This window comes from Heterodontus francisci, chromosome 31 (assembly GCF_036365525.1).
Source record: "Heterodontus francisci isolate sHetFra1 chromosome 31, sHetFra1.hap1, whole genome shotgun sequence".
NCBI lineage: Eukaryota > Metazoa > Chordata > Chondrichthyes > Heterodontiformes > Heterodontidae > Heterodontus > Heterodontus francisci.
Window position 1 is genome coordinate 19,299,889 of NC_090401.1, and position 19,007 is coordinate 19,318,895.

The 19,007-nt window shown below is 45.3% G+C and overlaps 1 protein-coding gene and 1 long non-coding RNA gene across 2 annotated transcripts in view; one reads left to right on the forward strand and one right to left on the reverse strand.

The window, feature by feature from the left end:
• The first annotated feature begins 878 nt into the window (after positions 1-878).
• LOC137346942 (uncharacterized) lies at positions 879-18,917 on the forward strand. Its single transcript, XR_010968826.1, has 3 exons — positions 879-942; positions 8,270-8,536; positions 18,792-18,917. It is a non-coding gene; the product is annotated as an uncharacterized lncRNA (long non-coding RNA).
• Positions 7,031-19,007, reverse strand: part of LOC137346940 (glycoprotein endo-alpha-1,2-mannosidase-like protein) — a 97,759-nt gene continuing 85,782 nt past the window's right edge. Inside the window, exon 4 of the mRNA XM_068010898.1 lies at positions 7,031-7,992. Coding sequence (XP_067866999.1) covers positions 7,356-7,992 — 637 coding nt within the window. The 3' untranslated portion in view covers positions 7,031-7,355. The remainder of the gene's footprint in view (positions 7,993-19,007) is intronic.

Consider the following 19,007-nt stretch of genomic DNA (forward strand, 5'->3'; position numbering starts at 1 on the left):
AAATTGTCAGGGGGATGGGAACCTGAAAGGGAGCTCAGATTGGAGGGAAGCAAAACTGGTAACTTGTCAGGGGTGTGGAAGCCAGGAGCAAGTATTAGAGAGAAATACCGAGATGCACAGAATACTGGGGGAGATAGATAGCACAAGAGTAGGGAATAGTAAATTATTAAGTGGGGTCAGAGAAAGTAATAAAGTCTGAAACAGGGTTAATGTGCATGTATGTGAATGCACGGAGTGTGGTTAATAAGACTGGTGAGGCACAGATTGCCATGTGGAAATATGATAATACAGAGAGCTGGCTCAAAGAAGGATGCTAAATATTCCTGGATGCAAGGTGTTCAGGAAAGATAGGAAAGGGAAAAAGGGGGGAGGGGTGGCTGTATTGATGAAGGAGTGCATTGCAGTGCTTGAGAAAAAGGATGTCCCAGAGGGGTCGAGGACAGAATCAATTTGGCAGGAGGTAAGGAACAAACAAGATGCGTTTACATTGCTTGGTGTTGTCTATAGGTCACCAGCTAGTGGGAAGGATGTGGAGGTACAAATTTGCAAGGAAATTACAGAAAAATGCAAAACTTATAGGGTAGTTATAATGGGGACTTTAATTATCCAAACATAGACTGGGATAATAGTAGTGTAAAGGGCAGTGAGGGGCAAGCGTTCCTAGAGTATATTGAAGAAAATTTTCTACAGCAGTATGTTGCTAGTCCGATGAGAAAGGAGGCACTGTTGGACTTGGTTTTAGGGAATGAGATGGGCCAAGTGGATCAAGTAACAGTAGGAGAGCATTTAGGGGATAGTGATCATTGTAGCATAAGGTTTAGGTGACTATGGAAAAGGCCAAAGAGCAATCCAAAGTAAATAATTAACTGGAGTAGATAGAGAGAAACTGTTCCCACTCTGTGAAAGGATCGTGAAAGAGAAGGCCGAGATTTAAAGTAATAGGTAAGAGAAGGAAAGTGACATGAATAACTTTTTCACGTAGCAAGTGGTTAAGGTTTGGAATGCGCTGCCTGAGAGTGTGGTGGTGGCAGGTTCAATTGAAGTATTCCAAAGGGAAGTCGACTGTTGCATGTAAAGGAAGAATGTGCAGGGTTACGGGGGGAAGGTGGGGGAGTGGCTTTAAGTGAGTTGCTCTTTTGGAGAGCTGGCGCAGACATGAAAGGCTGGATGGCCTCCTTCTGCATTGTAACAATTCTGTGATTGTGTGACAGTGCTTTTAATGTGTTTTGATGGTGCAATATGATGATACATAACTATATTTCATGTATCCTAAATATAATATTCCACTGAGCTAGGATAAAGATTTTAATGAAATAATAGAAGAGGCTTAGGAACTCAAATCTTGACCCAATGGATTTGTACATAATGTTGAAGGTAAGTTGCTACAATTCTTCAAATTAAAAATAGATGTTGTAAGAATACGGGTTTGACATAACATCTTTCAATGCAGTATATTGTATTCGCTGCTCATAATGTGGTCTCCTCCCATAATTCTCGTTTCCGAGCCGTACAGCAACTTGTCAAGAGTACAAGGTTATGTCTTGCAATGGTACACATTATGTACCACGTTCATCTAATGGACCAACTTCACCAAATGATACACAAACAATTAGATACATTATTATAACCAGCTCCTTCAGAAGGGCAACCAACGGGGTGGACTAAAGTTGTTAGTGTGAACTGTGGGTTCATCAGTGGATTTTTGTTTTGAACTTAGATGAACAATATGAGAGTTGGAGTCGTCCAGTTGAAGCGCAAGTCTATCATTTAACTGAAAACAGGTGTGCTAAAGTGGTGACTAAGTTTGGAGCAGCTCTTAAAGTTGAGTGTTCCTGTCACTCAACTGTTTTGTCTCAATTGTTTGGTCAGTGTTATTTTGGATTTGCAGTCATTTTTGCTTTTAATACATCCCACTCCTTGTTCACTATATTGTCATGGAGGTATCAGTAATGGGGAATTCTGGGGAACTGAATTTTTTTTTTGTACAATGCCCCTCTCCAACTGTGAGACACACTCCACAGTACAAATGGGGATTATTTTCACTTCCAGCATGGGTTGTGCCTGGAGAGTATTTGGAACTGCATAATACAGGTTGGGAGGAGCTGGTAATGAAAGCGCTATGAGAAATTTGTGAAGTTTCAAAGCATGACATTAACCTGTATTGTTAAGATCTGGGGGGTGGGGATGAATTTCCTCAGGGTTTCTTCCATTCCCTCACTAACTTCAGAAACCTGTTTTTCTTGCATAAGCAGGATTTCCAGGTACATCTGTCGAGCAGGAAATGCGCTAAAGACATTAAAACAAGAAATGCTGGAACCACTCAGCAGGTCTGGCAGCATCTGTGGAAAGTGAAGCAGAGTTAATGTTTCGGGTCAGTGATCCTTCTTCAGAACTAGCAAATATTAGAAATGTCAAAGGTTATAAGCAAGTGAGCTGGGGGTGGGGCAAGAGATAACAAAGGAGGTGTAGATTGGACAAGGCCACATAGCTGACCAAGCAGTCATGGAGCAAGGGCAAACAATATGTTAATGGTGTATTGAAAGACAAAGCATTAGTACAGATGGTGTGTTAACGAACTGAAGATTGAACAGCAGCAAGTACAAACATGAAAAAAAACTGTGGGTAAGTAACTGAACAAACTACAATGAAATGAAATGAACAAAAGAAAAAAAATTGTAAAAAAGAAAAAAAAATAACTAAAAATAAAAGTAAAATGGGGGACCCGTCATGCTCTGAAATTATTGAACTCAATGTTCAGTCCGGCAGGCTGTAGTGTGCCTAATCGGAAAATGAGATGCTGTTCTTCGAGCTTGCGTTGATGTTCAGTGGAACACTGCAGCAAGCCCAGGATAGAGATGTGAGCATGAGAGCAGGGGGGACTGTTGAAATGGCAAGCAACCAGAAGCTCAGGGTCCTGCTTGCGGACTGAGTGGAGGTGTTCCGCAAAGCGGTCACCCAGTCTGTGTTTGGTCTCCCCAATGTAGAGGCGACCACATTGTGAGCAGCGAATACAGTATACTACATTGAAAGAAGTACAAGTAAATCGCTGCTTCACCTGAAAGGAGTGTTTGGGGCTTGGGATAGTGAGGAGAGAGGAGGTAAATGGGCAGGTATTACACCACCTGCGATTGCAGGAAAAGGTGCCATGGGGTGGGGACGAGGTGGTGGGGGTAATGGAGGAGTGGACCAGGGTGTCGCGGAGGGAATGATCCCTTCGGAATGCTGACAGGGGAAGGGAGGAGAAGATGCATTTGGTAGTGGCATCACGCTGGAGGTGGCGGAAATGGTGGAGGATGATCCTTTGGATATGGAGGCTGATGGGGTGGAAAGTGAGGACAAGGGGAACCCTGTCACGGTTCTGGGAGGGAGGGGAAGGGGTGAGGGTAGAGGTGCGGGAAATGGGCCAGACACGGTTGAGGGCCCTGTCAACAACAGTGGGGGGGGAATCCTCGGTTGAAGAAAAAGGAAGACCTATCAGAAGCACCGTCATAGAAGGTAGCATCATCAGAGCAGATGCGTCGGAGACGGAGAAACTGGGAGAATGGAATGGAGTCCTTACAGGAGGTAGGGTGTGAAGAAGTGTAGTCCAGGTAGCTGTGAGAGTCGGTGGGCTTATAATGGATATTAGTAGACAACCTATCCCCAGAGATGGAAACAGAGAAGTCGAGGAAGGGAAGTGTCAGAGATGGACCATGTAAAAGTGAGAGAAGGGTGAAAATTGGAAGCAAAGTTGATAAAGTTTTCCAGTTTAGGGTGGGAGCAGGAAACGGCACTGATACAGTCATCAATGTACCGGAAAAAGAGTTGGGGGAGGAGGCCTGAGTAGGACTGGAACAAAGAATGCTCGACATATCCCACAAAACGACAGGCATAACTAGGACCCATGCGGGTACCCATAGCAACACTTTTTACTGGAAGGAAGTGAGCGGAGTTGAAGGAGAAGTTGTTCAATGTGAGAACAAGTTCAGCCAGGCGGAGGAGGGTGGTGGTGTAAAGGGGCTGGTTGGGCCTCTGTTCAAGGAAGAAGCGGAGAGCCCTTAAACCATCCTGGTGGGGGATGGAGGTGTAGAGCGATTGGACGTCCATAGTGAAGAGGAGGCGGTTGGGACCAGGAAACTGGAAATTGTCAAAATGACGTAGGGCGTCAGAAGAGTCACGGATGTAGGTGGGAAGATACTGGACCAGGGGAGAAAAGATAGAATCAAGATAGGAAGAAATAAGTTCAGTGGGGCAGGAGCAGGCTGACACAATGGGTTTGCCGGGACAGTCCCGTTTCTGGATTTTGGGAAGGAGGTAGAAGCAGGCTGTCCGGGGTTGCGGAACTATGAGGTTGGAAGCTGTAGATGGAAGATCTCCAGAGGAGATGAGGTCAGTGACAGTCCTTTGGACAGTGGCTTGATGTTCGGTGGCGGGGTCATGGTCCAGAGGGAGGTAGGAAGAAGTGTCTGTGAGTTGGCACTAAAGACCTTGTGTCAGCTTATTGACTGCTTAGAACGTATATATGTCAGCTGTACTGTGAATTTCTTTGGGGGTGGGGTGGAGTTCCCGATTGGCCATCATAACTTTGGAAACCCTGTTCACATGGTTTATCGGAGCTTGCTGCCAGTCCTCCTATCAAAGTTAACAATGGCCAATCGGGAGAGCCCATGAGGTAATTCCTGGTGCTGGAGTCTAAAGCAACATGATTAAGTCTTGACTCTACACAATGGGGTTATTTGTGTGCCCAAGCCAGTGTAATGACATGAATACTGAGTGCACACACGCCACAGGAAGATAGGAATTACTAACAAATGAAGACCATAGTCCATCTCGTTTGTCTTCTACCTTCTTGGCAGTCGTGATACAATAGTGGAATTGTTGACTAATTATAGCTATATATCTCAAGGAGAACCCCAGTGCTGGAGAGTTTTAGGAACCACAGGTGAAAAGCAACCTTTTCCCTCCCAAGCATTGCTATATTTACCATACATCATGTCTCTACTTACACCGTATCCCAAAATGTTACTTTATGAAATAAATCCAACTAATTTGAAGTTGAATGAATCATACTAGCAGCTTCCACTGTGTCCCTAGGGAGCCTGCTCAATAGATTCAACACTCCCTCATTGAAATATTCTTTCCATCACAAATGCAAGATTTTCTTTGTGGGGAAAAACAACTACTAGGCTGGGACTGACTCTCTCAATCCTTTGCCTCTCCGTACATGGACACCGGTGACTTTTCACTGGCTATAGGACTCGACTCCTTAGCCCGGGGACATCCCTCCCCACCTCACCTCAGGCCACAGTTGCCCCAGCAGTTTTTTAAAATTCTACCCCCCACCCCCCAATTCACACTCATAAATTTTCTCCTTCGATTTTAAAGACAAAATTTCCAATTTCCAATCTGGTAGCAGTGTTATCCAATAGAAATTGCAGACTATCCACAGGTGCAGCTACAGTGACACTATTTTAGCCACATGCACTAATTTTAGTTAAAAACACCTCATACTATCACACAATACAGGTAAATTTACTTCGCACGTGTATTTTTACTTAACAAACATCTTCCACTGTTCATTAACCAAGGCTGTAAAGCACTCTGAACGATCAAAAAGTATTTGCACACTGTGCTTTTCATCTTACCATTTTACCAACCAATGCGTAATAGCGTTAAAGTTTACACACATACGCCAGCTAATATGAATATTGAAATCACCTGCCCAACAATGGTGTCTATTCATTTTTTTACTCATTAAGCAGAAATGCAATTGTTCACATCTGGATTCCTAATTCGTTACGTGTGGCTAGTGGCTAGCATATTGGACAACACTGACATAAGACTCTGAAGTTGCATACAGTGAAATGGTGTGTTTTGCTTTTTATTTATTTTGCTGTAGCTAAACATGTACATGTGTATATATCATATTTACACAGCTATCTCCAATCTCTGCAAGTGCGACAATACTTGTCAGTTTCTCTCGTCCCTTTTCTCCCACTGACTAAGTTTCGGACATCATCAAGACAATGGCCTTGCATACACTCAGCACTCTAACTTAGTTCAAGCACATCTGTAAGAAGTGCTTTAGTGCTGGATGAGTGCTGCTGCTATTTGTTTTACATTCATTTTTCCCCCTTCTACTCGCTTCAATTTGCCTCCGTGGCAGCCAGCTTTTGTGTAAAAAGTTATTACGGGATGTTCAGGAACAGTCGGGGTAAGTTGTCCAATTAGGTTTTCTCTTCGCTGCCTGCCCTCTCCCCACCTGTCCCATGTTAAGGGTATATGGTGAATTATGAGTATAAAACTGTATCTTATAGCTTGTGCTAGGATATTTACACATCATTGAGGCAGGACAGCTAACTAGCAGAAACTAACAGCAAGCTGCCTGGAATCTTTTGAATTGGTGAAAAAGAAATGAATTGTACGCCGAATAGAGTTTTTGTTTCATTGCTGCAAGATCAGACAGCAATAATGTGCATCAGCAAGGTACGAAGGACAGGCCTGCAGACTGAAGGATCTTGCTCGACTATCTCGCCCTTCAATCTAATGGTTAAATTGCTTTTCAGAGCAATGCACGTTATCGCTTAAACAGATCACATAAAACATCAAGTGAATAAAACCCTATAACATGATTTTGTTTGTGCCTTTGGCTGGAATCTCACACAAACCTCAAACTCTTTTCCCCTGATGGGTACTTGCAGCAATGAATTCCACTGTTTGACACTGACAATTGCAACCCACAGGCTCACTGAGAATGTTTGAGAGGAAGTGCACCACCTCAGCTTCTACTTTGCACAAAGGAACAGACGTGTGGACCACAGCCTTGAACGATGTCATTAATTGGATGGTGCTCCTTACTTGACCTAGTAACCTACTGTGCCCCAGAACAGAAGTGGCTTAATTGCTTTTGAAGTCAATCCCCTTATACTTATTAGCGGGTAGGAAGCTTCTGGGATTTTTTTGGGGGGTGTAAGGGTGGATTGGGTGTGGGGAGAAGGAAAAGCTCATTGTCACTTGATTGATCAGCAACTGAACATTGATATGAGTGGATGTCAAGCTAACCCAGCTATTAAAATATCTTAAACCAAAATCCTATCCCAAACCTCAAAGTGTACCACCAGTCGACTGGTCCCATGGGAAGTGTACCTAGCTAAGATGCCTCTGAGGCCTGTTGAGATAAGCTTCTTAACTCTGGCACTGATCAAGCACACAAAACATGATCAAGCACAAAAGAACAAATGGCGCAGGTGCTGCTAAAGGCATATTCTGTAAACTTCATGGATCAGAAAAGGCTTGCGGTAAATTTATTTAAACAAAGTCAAAAGTCAAGGTTCAATTGCAGGTATTTTAGGAGGAGCTTTTTGTCTTTAAGGCCTTTACATCAGCCATTGTTCCTTCTCTTTGCAAAAATGTTCAGCCCATTTGTGGGTTAGCTCCAAATATAGGTTCGGCTCTTGCGGCAGGTAGTCCAGGTAGGTGTACTGTGCAGTCTTCTTTGACACCGCCTTTTCTATCTGCGTGCCCTCATGCCACTCATTAAAAGATGTGATGGAGATGATCTCTGGCCTCACCGTGAGAGCGGCATGAAGGGCGGTTTCATAGTACTTTCCACTGACCCGGTTTCTTGTGTTATGATTGTTCCACGGGCGTATCCTGGTATCTACGTATCCAGGTCCCACGCTTGGAATGAACATCAGGTTGTTACTGTCACAGAAATTCTTGATAATCTTCCAGTTTTGGTGGGACGATCCAAATGAGAATCCGTTGGATGCAAAGTACGGGTATAATCCATCAAATCCTGACTCCAGGATGTCCTGTTTGTGCTTTTCCTCCACTATCAGCCCAATAAACATGCCATCATATGGTGTATTACGAATGCTGTGAGATCCTGAGGTGGTGAGGAGATTGGCCCAGGCAGCTGGGAGTGTCAGGTAGGAATCATAGATGTAAAACATAGGCAGTAATCTGCCAGTGCTGGTCTTGTACTTGTAAAAAGCTGAATGGGACCCATATCTACAAAAAGAAAATAATTTGTTATGTGTGAAGAACAGAAATCATATGACAATAAACAAAATTTGCAGGACCTGGCAAGGACTTTGTAAACCCCACCGATCTTGGTAATAGCATGGCCTGTGTGGGTCATCGCTTGTCCTGGCCAACAAAGAGATCTGCATTCGAAACTGCTGGGATAGGGGTTCAGAGCAGAGTGATTTTGGCTTGGTAGGTGGTGAGCGAAATGTTAAAAGGTACAAGTATCCCACTAAATTGTTCATTTCTGAATATTTTACAGGGAGGTATCTGCTCATTTGTCTCTGTTTTATCGTTGTGTCAGCAGTTGCTCAGCTGGAAGCAATTTCATCTCTGAGTCACAAGTTTCTGGGTTCAATTCCCACTCCAGGACTTCAACACAAAAATCAAGGTTGACACTCTATTGCAGTATTGGGGGAGTGCTGCAGTGTTGGAGGTGCTGTCTCTCAGGTGAGATGTTAAACTACGGCCCTGTCTGCCCTCGCACGTGGATGTAAAAGATCCCATGGAACTATTTTAAGAAGAGCAGGTGAGTTATTCCAGGTGTCCTGGCCAATATTTACCCCTTGATCAACATCACAAAAACAGATTGTCTGATCATTATCACATTGCTATTTGTGGAAGTTTGATATATACAAATGGGCTGCCGTGTTTCTTACATTAAGCAGTGACAGCACTTCAAAAAGTACTTCATTGGCTGTAAAGCGCTTTGCACAGTTGTGAAAAGTGCCATATAAATGCAAGTCTTTCTTTCATTGCTGTTGAATAGAAACAGTCTGGAACATGAGGAAAGCAATAGTTCATCTGGGGAGTGAAGCCAGAGCCCAGGCCATGGCACCACAATAATATAAAAGCAAAATACTGCAGATACTGGAAATCACGAGTGGCTCAGCTATACAGGGGGGCACAAGGAAGACTGCAAGAGCAATAGTGATAGGAGATTTGATAATCAGGGGAACAGTCAGGCATTTTTGTGGTCACAGACATGAATGCAGGATGGACTGTTGCCTCCCTGGTGGCAGGGTCAAGGATGTAACTCAATGGCTGCAGAGCACCCTGAGGGGGGAGGGTAAACAGCCAGCAGTCGTGATTGGTACCAAAGACATAGGTAGAAGGGGGATGGGGTCCTGCAGAAAGTGTTTAGTGAGCTAGGTGAGAAATTAGCAAGCAGGACCTCAAAAGTAGTAATCTCCGGATTACTCCCAGTGCCACACGCAAGTGAGTGTAGAAATAGTACAGATGAATACGTGGCTGGAAAGGTGGTGCAGGAGGGAGGGCTTTAGATTTCTGAGGCACGGGGACCAGTTCTGGAGAAGGTGGGACCTGTACACACCAGACAGGTTGCACCTGAACAGAGCTGGAACAAATTTGCTTGCGGGGCAATTTGCTAGTGCTATTGGGGAGGACTGCTGCAGTCCTTGGCAGGGGTGGGAACCATGAGATAATACAAGAGAGGAACACCAAGGTGCACAGAGAATTGGAAGAGACAGATAGCCCTAGAGTAGGAAATAACAAAGTATTAGGTGGGGTCAGAGTGAGAGTGTTAGTACTAGAGGACGGAGTAGTTCCGTATTAGATGGGAGTGAACTGAGAAGGATGATGAGGAATGCAAAGACAAGATTACAATGCATGTGAGTAAACGCACAACGTGTGGAGAATAAGGTTGGTGAACTACAAGCACACACAGTAGTATGGGAATATGATGTAACAGAAATAACGGAAACATGGCTTAAAAATGACAAGGACTGGGTGCTTAATCTACAATGATATAAAGTGTTTAGAAAAGATAGAGAAGGAAAAAAGGAAGGTGGGGTAGCAGTCCTGATTAGGGAAGATATTGCAGTGCTGGAAAGGACATAAATCCTTGAAGGGGCAAGGACAGAATCCATTTGGTTAGAGTTGAGGAGCAAAAAGGATATGATCACACTACTAGGGGTATTCTACAGTCCTCCAAATAGTGGGAGAGAGATAGAGGAGCAAATCTGCAGAGAAATCACAGAGATGTGCAAGAACTATAGAGTGGTGATATTGGGGGACTTTAATTACCCAAATATCGATTGGGATGATTTTAGAGTAAAAGGTAAAGGAGGGGGAGGAATTTCTCAAATGTGTTCCTTGATCAGTATGTTCTCAGCCCAACTGGAAAGGAGGCATTGCTGGATCTGGTGCTGGGAAATGAAGTGGGCCAAGTGGACCAAGTGTCTGTGGGGGAGCACTTGGGTAAGACTGATCATTGTATCATAAGGTTTAGACTGGTATTGCAGATAAGCAAGGAACAAAATAAGGTAGAATGTCTAGATTGGAAGAGGGCTAATTTCAACATGATGAGAAAGGATCTAGCCAGGGTAGAATGGAACCAAAGACTGGCAGGAAGAGCTGTATCAGAACAATGGGATATCTCTAAGGAAGAAATGCTTCAGGTACAGGCTAGGAACATTCCAACAAGACTGAAAGGTAGGGGAACCAAGAACAGGGCTCCTTGGTTAACGAGGGTTATAGAGATGATGATGAAACAAAAAAAGAGGGTTTGTGATGCATGTCTGGTAAATTCATCAAGTGAGAACCAGGTCATATACAATACGTTAAGAGGGGAGGTGAAGAGGAAACTAAAACTGGCAAAGAGACTATGAAAATAGAATGGCAGTCAACATAAAAGGGAACCCAAAGATCTTCTTCTGGCATGTAAATAGTAAGCAAGTAGTAAGAGAAGAAGTGGAGCCTATTCGGGAGAGAGAGGGTAATATGTGCTTAGAGGCGCAGGGCAAGGCTAATATACTTAATGAATACTTTGTATCCGTGTTCACAAAGGAAATGGAGGTTGATAAAATATTGGTAGAAGCAGAGAGAGTAGAGGCAATGGATAGGATAAAAATTGAAAGGGGGGCAGTACCAAAAAGGCTGGCTATGCTTAGGGTAGATAATTCACCTGGTCCAGATGACTGACATCCCAGGCTGCTAAAGGAAGTGGGGATGGAGACAGTAGAAGGGCTTGCCATAATCTTCCAATCTTCCCTGGATGCAGGGAAGGTGTCCGAGGATTGGCAAGTGGCAAATGTGACACTCTTATTCAAGAAAGGATGCAAGGACCAAACAACTACAGGCCAGTTAGTTTAACATCAATGGTGGGTAAGGTTTTGGAAACAATAATCAGGGAAAATATCAACGGACACTTAGAGAGGTTTGAGTTAATTAAGAATAGCCAGCATGGATTTGTAAAAGGCAGATCATGCTTGACTGATCTAATTAAATTCTTTGGTGAAGTAACAGAGAAGGTTGATGAAGGAATGCAGTGGATGTTGTTTATATGGACTTTAAGAAAGCATTTGATAAGGTACCACATAAAAGGCTGGTTAACAAAATTGAGGTTCATGAAATAGGAGGGTCAGTGTCCAATTGGATAAAAATTTGCTTAAGGGCAGAAAACAGCAAGTTGTAGTAAATGGTTGCCTTTCAGACTGGAGGATGGTAGACAGTACTGGGACAACTGCTTTTTTTGCTATATATAAATGACTTGGATCTTGGAATACAGAGTAGAATTTCAAAACTTTCTGATGACACCAACCTTGGAGGTAAGGTAAACGGTGAGAATTATATGAACTGCCTGCAACAGGTCATAAGATCAGCTAGCAGAATGGACAGAGAGGTGGCAGATGGAATATAATACTGAGAAGTGTGAGGTGATGCATTTTGGCAGAAGGAATAGGGAGAGGCAATATATAGTTAATGGCACAGTTCTAAAGAGCGTGCAGGAACAGAGGGATCTGGGGGTACATGTGCATCGATCTTTGAAGGTAGCAGAACATATTGAGAGAGTGGTTAGTAATGCATATGAGATCTTGGGCTTTATAAATAGAGACATTGAGTACAAAAGCAGGGAAGTTATGCTGAACCTTTATAAAGCTCTGGTTAGGCTCCAACTGGACTATTGCACCCAGTTCTGGTCACCACACTTTAGGAAGGATGTGAGGGCCCCTGAGAGGGTGCAGAGGAAATTTACCAGAATGGTTCATGGGATGGGGGATTTTAATCACAAGGTTAGGTTGGAAAAGCTGGGTTTGTTCTCCTTAGAACAAAGGAGATTGAGGGGAGATTTAATGGAAGTGTACAAGATTATGACAGGCTTAGATAAGTTAGACAAAGAAAATCTGTTCCCATTAACAAATGGTACAAGGACCAGGGGACACATTGAAGGTTTTGGGCAAAAGATGCAGGGGGAATATCAGGAAGCACTTTTTTTCACAGCGGGTGGTAATGACCTGGAAGTCTCATCCACAAGGATGGTGGAAGCGGAGATGATCAATGACATCTAGAGGAAGTTGGCTGGCCACCTGATAGAAATAGACTTGCAGGGCTACGGGGAGAGTGCCAGGGAGTGGGACAAACTGCATAGCTCCATGAAGAGCCAGCATGAATGCGATGGGCTGAATGGCCTTCTGTGTCGTAGATGACTCTATAACTCATCCATCATAAGTGCGACACTCTACCCTTGGCCCACTCTTGTCTTTTTTTTAAGATGTCTTTGGAGTTCAAAAATGTGTTATATTAGGGCAGTTCTGCATCATGGCCAGAATTTAACACCCCCCCGCAGGAGCAGGCTGGAGGCGGGGGTTGTAAAATTGAGTGGGAGGTGTTGGGTGCTGTTCCTGATGCCTTCCTGCCCCGCTGCAATTTTCTGAGTGGCATCAAAGGTGACAAATGGCCCACCTGCCTCAGGCCAATTAATGGCCACTTAGGGCCTCCTCCCGCTGCAGCTGATATATTACCAACAGTGGGCGGCCGGTTCAGTAGCTTAGAAAGCCGTCCAGTAAAACCTGGTGGTCTCCTTGCAGGCTATGGGGGGGGGGTTTGCGGGTGGGGGTGCCTTCCTTATCAGGCACCCTGTGCCCGATGGAGGATCCCCTCCATGACACAAGCCATCCCCATTGCAGCACCTCCTATCCCTCTCTCGAGCGACTGCTCCTGCCTCGCCGAGGCCCAGCTATTGTCCCCGGTGAGGCCCCACACACTTACCTGCATTTCGGGGCCTCGTCCATGTTGCCGGTCCTGGCTGGGTGCAGTTCCAACAGCAGCCACCTCTCCTGCTGGCACTGCCGGGACTGAAGAGCTGCTGGCCCATTGATTGGCTGGCAACTCTTGGAGGCGGGACTTCCTGCCTCAGAGGGGCGGAAATTCCACCCGAGGCCAGTTCAGGGCCTGGGTCACATAAAATCATGGCGTGGCTTCCTGACCTGGCGGAGGCAGGCTCGCCACCAACTTTTTCCGCCACTGGCGGGGCCTCTGGTCTGACCCATATGCCTGGCCCAACAAGCAGTTTTCGAGCATAAAATGTGGTAATACCTGTGATATCAAGTACGATAAAAATGTTCTCACCAATCTATTTTCATAGCTTTCCTCCCTTAGCGTCTGCACCACAGCTTCTCATCCTCAGTGATTTCAACCTCCATCCCAAGTCATCATGCTCTCCCTCCTCTGAGTTCACTGCTCTCCTATCCTCCCTCAATCTCTCCCTCCTTGTAAACTCCCCAACCTATATTCACGGTCACCTTGCCATCTTGCATGGTCTTACTACTTCCATCACGTCAATCATAGATAAAGCCATCTCTGATCACTTCCTTGGATCACTTTGCACTCGCATCCCCCTTTGACACCCCAACACTACCTCCTCTGTATCCACCCTTGGGGAAAAAAACTATCCCCCAATTCAATTACAATAGCATTTTAAATATGCTAACTGTCTAGCTTTTGGCCATGCGTTCACTATGACATTACTGCAGCTACCTACCCTCACCTTTATCTTTGCTCTAGTCCTATTAAAACCAATACACTCTCAAACTCACCATTCCCCCGGTACGGCCCTCATCTCCATTGCTTTAAGTCCAGGGTATGCAGACTTGAAAGGATATAGCAGACAACTGGTTTAGCCATTCATTGCTAGATCCGGCTGGACCACATAAAACACTATTGGATCCTACTCTCATCTAATAAAACTGCTCACTATTCTGGGATCATCCTGGAATGCAAAGATAACCCATGGCTTCTTTTCTTTACTCCAAACCATATTCTTAAACCCCTCTCCCCTGTCTCCTTCACCCTGATCTCCAACAATAAGAGGGAGGAGCTCACAGATTTCTTTGTCACTAAGATCAAGACCGTCCGATCAGCTGCCTCTGCCGCGTCCGTCCCTTCCACTAGCCCACCTTTGCCAAACTTCCTCTAAAGCTTCCCTCTGTCATATCCCTGAACCCACATCGTTCTGTAGTTTCTCTCCTATCTCCCCTCATGTCCTCTCCAAGCTCATCTTATCCATGAGACCCACCTCCTGCTCCCTTGACCTATTCCTGCTAAACTGCTGGCCATCTGACTTCCCCTCATGGCCCCTACGTTAGCTGATATTGTTAGCGGTTCTCTCTTTTTAGGTGTTGTCCCTCTTTCCTTTAAATGTGACGCCATCACCCCGCTCAAAAAACCAACCCATGACCCCACTGACCTTGAAGACTACCACCTCATCTCCAACCTCTCCAAGTCCTTGAACGTGTTGTTGCCTCCCAAATCCGTGCTCCTCTTTCCTGGAACTCCATGTTTAAATCACTCCAATCAGATTTCTGTCCCTGCCGCAGTACCGAAACAGCTCTTATCAAAGCCTCAAATGACATCTTATGTGACTAACAAAGATAAACTTTTTCTCCTTGTCCTTCCCAACCTTTCTGCAGCCTTTGACACAGTTGACCACACCATCCCCTTCCAACACCTCTCCACCGTCCTGGTTCCATTATTATCTATAATCATAGCCAGAATATCACTTGCAATGGCTTCTCTTCCTGCTCCCGCACCGTTACCTCTGGTGTCCCCCAAGAATCTATCCTTGGCCCCTCCTTTTTCTCACCTGCATGCTGCCCCTCAGTGACATTATCCAACAGTGTTAGTTTTCACATGTACAGAGTCGACACCCAACTCTACCTCACCACCACCTCTCTTGACCCCACCACTGTTGCTAAATTATCAGACTGCTTATCTGACATCCAGGACTGAATGAGCAGAAACTTCCTCAAATTAAATATTGGGAAGACGGAAGTCATTGTTTTTGGTCCTTGCTCCAAACTCCATTCCCTAGCTACCAACTCCAACCCTCTCCCTGGCAACAGTCTGAGATTAAACCAGTTTGTTCGCAACCTTGGTGTCATATTTGATCCTGAGATCAGCTTCCGACCACATATTCGCACCATCACTAAGACCGCGTATTTCCACTTGTGTACCATTGCTTGCCTTTGCTCTGCCTCAGCTCTTCTGCTGCTGAAACCCTCATTCATGCCTCTGTTACCTCTAGACTTGACTATTCCAATGCACTCCTGGCTGGATTCCCATATTCTAACCGCCATAAACTTGAGTTCCTCCAAAACTCTGCTGCCCGTGACTTAACTCGCACTAAGTCCCATTCCCCTATCACCCCGGTGCTCCCTGAGCTACATTGACCCCCGGTCAAGCAACATCTTGATTTTAAAATTCTCATCCTTGTTTTCAAAACCCTCCATGGCCTTGCCCCTCCCTATCTCTGTAATCTCCTCCATCCCTACAACTCTCCAAGATATCTGTGCTCATCTAATTCTGGCCTCTTGAGCATCCCTGTTTTTAATCGCTCCACTATTGGTGGCCATACCTTCATTTTCCTAAGTCTTAAACTCTGGAATATCCTCCCGATGCATCTCTGCCTCTCCACCTCATTTTCCTCCTTTAAGATACTCCTTAAAACCTACCTCTTTGACCAAGCTTTTGGTCATCTGACCTATTATCTCTTTATGTGGCTTGGTGTCATATTTGTTTTATAACGTTCCTGTGAAGCACCTTGGGACAGTTTATCATGTTAAAGGTGCAATATAAATATAAGTTGTTGTTATTGTTGTAATTAAGAATAGTTGACTGACAGCAAGGGTGGAATTTTCTAGCTGATCTTGCTGGGGGCAGGGGAGAAGCAGCAAGGGCTTCCCACCTGTCAGCAGCTGGTACGCAATCTGCATAATTAAGTACCCAATTGTGGGCAGATCGCGGATGCCAGTGGGATTTTCCCGGTGGCGGATGAGGCCAAAGTCTGGTAGGAGCCTGGAGGCGTTTGCGGGTGGCCTGCTGGGGGGCCCATGACGCCTCTTTTACAATACCCTCTGCGCCCCCCCCCCCCCCCCCCCCAAAGCCATCAGAAGCGCAGGGAACAGCGGGCTACAGCTGCGGCCACAGGCCATCCTGCAGAGGGGCTTCCCCTCCATTGGGAGTGGCCTCGCAGCTGTAACCACTGTTTATTTTAACAAAGTTCAAACCTCTTCAAAGGGCCTCAAGACAGAGGCGACCAGGTGGACCCTTTCTACAGTGGCAGTGCCCAGCTCTGCCAGTCGGGTAGCCATCCTTCCAAAGCTGTGGACCCCCTGATTGGGCCTGCAGCCTCAGGAAACCCCCCTGCCATCCTTAATTGGACGGTGGATGTGGCCAAATAGGAGGCTCTCTCCCATAAGATCGCACCGATGGGTGCATTGCTGCCAAGTGTGGGGTCGGGACCTGGAAACTATTGTTAAAGGGCATAAAGTCCTGTTCCTAGTGTGCAGATACCTTCCTTTAGAAAATGGAATGATTGTGAAATAACTCCGCTTTTTGATTCTGCCCACAATCATCTGTTCTCCAATTTAGTTTTTAAAATTCTTTCATGGGATGTTAGCATTGCTAACAAGACCAGCATTTGTAGCCCATCCCTAATTGCCTTTGAGAAAGTGCTGGTGAGCCACATTCTTGAATTACTGCAGTCCATGTGGTGTAGGTACACCAATATGCTGCTAGGAAGGGAGTTCCAGGTTTTTGACCCAGCTATAATAAAGGAATGGCGATATAGTTCCACATCAGGATGGTTTGTGACCTGTGGGGAACCTGCATGTGATCATGTTCTCATGCATTTGCTACCCTGTTCTTCTAGGTGGTAAAGGTTGGGGGTTTGGAAGGTGCTGTCGAAGGAGCCTTGGTGAGATACTGCAGTGCATCTTGTATATGGTACACACTGCTGCCACTGTGCGTCGGTGGTGGATGGGATGCCAATCAAGCGGGTTGCTTTGTCCTGGGTGGTGTCGAGCTTCTTCAGTGTTGCAGCTGCACGCATTTAGGCAAGTATTCCATCACACTCCTTATTTGTGCCTTGTAGATGGTTTTGGGGAGTCAGGAGGTGAGTTACTCACCACAAAATTCCCAACCTCTGACCTGCTCTTGTAGCCACAGTAGTTGTTTGGCTGATCCAGTTCAGTTTCTGGTCAATAATGGAACCCCAGGATGTTGATAGTGGGGGATTCAACGATGTTAATTTTGTTGAATGTCAAGGGGAGATGGTTAGATTCTCTCTTGTTGGAGATGGTCATTGCTTGCCAATTGTTAGGCGCGAATATTACTTGCCACTTATCAGCCTAAGCTTGGATGTTGTACAGGTCTTGCTGCATGGGACATGGACTGCTTCAGTATGTTAGGAGTCACAAATGGTACTGAACCCTGCAATCATCAGTGAACATCCCTACCTCTGACATATTGATGGAGCAAGTCATTGATGAAGCAGCTGAAGATGTTTGGGCCTGGGACACCACCCTGAGGAACTCCTGCAGTGATGTCTGGCCTCCAACAACCACAACCATATTAATTTGTGCTCAGTATAACTCCAACCAGTGGAGAGTTTGCCACACTGGTTTCCCATTGACTTCAATTTTGCTAAGGGTCTTTGATGTCAAGGGCAGTCACTCTCACCTCGCCTCTGGAATTCAGCTCTTTAGTAATGTGGTCTGGAGCCAATTGGTCCTGGTGGAATCCAAACTGAGCATCGGTGAGCAGGTTGATTGCTGAGTAAGCACTACTTGACAGCACTGATATTGACACCTTCCATAACTTTGCTGATGATTGAGAGTAGATTGATGGGGTGGTAATTGGCTGGATTGGATTTGTCCTGCTTTTTGTGGACAGGACATACCTGGGCAATTAGCCACATTATCAGGTAGATGCCAGTGTTGTAGCTGTACTGGAACAGCTTGGCTAGGGGAGCAACTAGATCTGAAGCACAGGTCTTCAGTACTATTGCCGGAATGTTGTCAGGGTTCATAGCCTTTGCAGTATCCAGTGTCTTCAGCCGTTTCTTGATATCACGTGGTGTGAAACAGATTGGCTGAAGACTGGCAACTATGATGATGGGGACCTCAGAGGAGGCTGAGATCAATCATCCACTTGGCACTTCTGGCTGAAAATGCAGAGCTCTGATCTGATGGCTGTGGAATCACATAATTCTACCTATAGCATGCTGCTTTCACTGCTTAGCATGCATGTAGTCCTGTGTTGTAGCTTCACCAGGTTGGTACCTCATTTTTAGGTCTTCCAGGTGCTGCTTCTGGCCTGGCTTGCTGTCCTGCAATCACCATTACTGAGACTAGCTTTTAATTCCAGATTTGTTAATTAATTGAATTTAAATTCCACCAGCTGCTGTGGTGGGATTTGAACTCGTATCTCCCCAGGGCCATTGTCAGGGCCTCTGGATTATTAGTCCATTAACTTTATCCCTACACCACCGTCCCCCTCCCTTCAGCCTTGTTCTCCCCAACTCCTGACTCTCCCAATCCAAGGTCACTCGTGATTTACTCCTTGATCCGATGATGTTCTGAATTGTTTCCTTTGGTATTTGTGATCATGCAGTAAGTTTAAATGTGCAGAAATGTTGTAGTGATGCTTGTGAACCGTTCTCTTAACTTTTCAATTATTTTTTCCCCTTTGCCTCCATTTTCAAGAAACTGGTTGTGCATTTCCCATCTCTACCCCAAGACTCAGCTAATCGAAATATTACGACTGCTCTATCCAAAAGGGGCACATTCTTCCTTCTCCTCTTATCCAATTCATTAATTACAATCTCTGTCTCTGGAGCCCATCCTAGTGTCCAGCCTGTGCCTATTGTGCCTGTAGTCTAGGGAGTCACAGAAGTTTTTTGGCTGCAAGCAACCACTCAC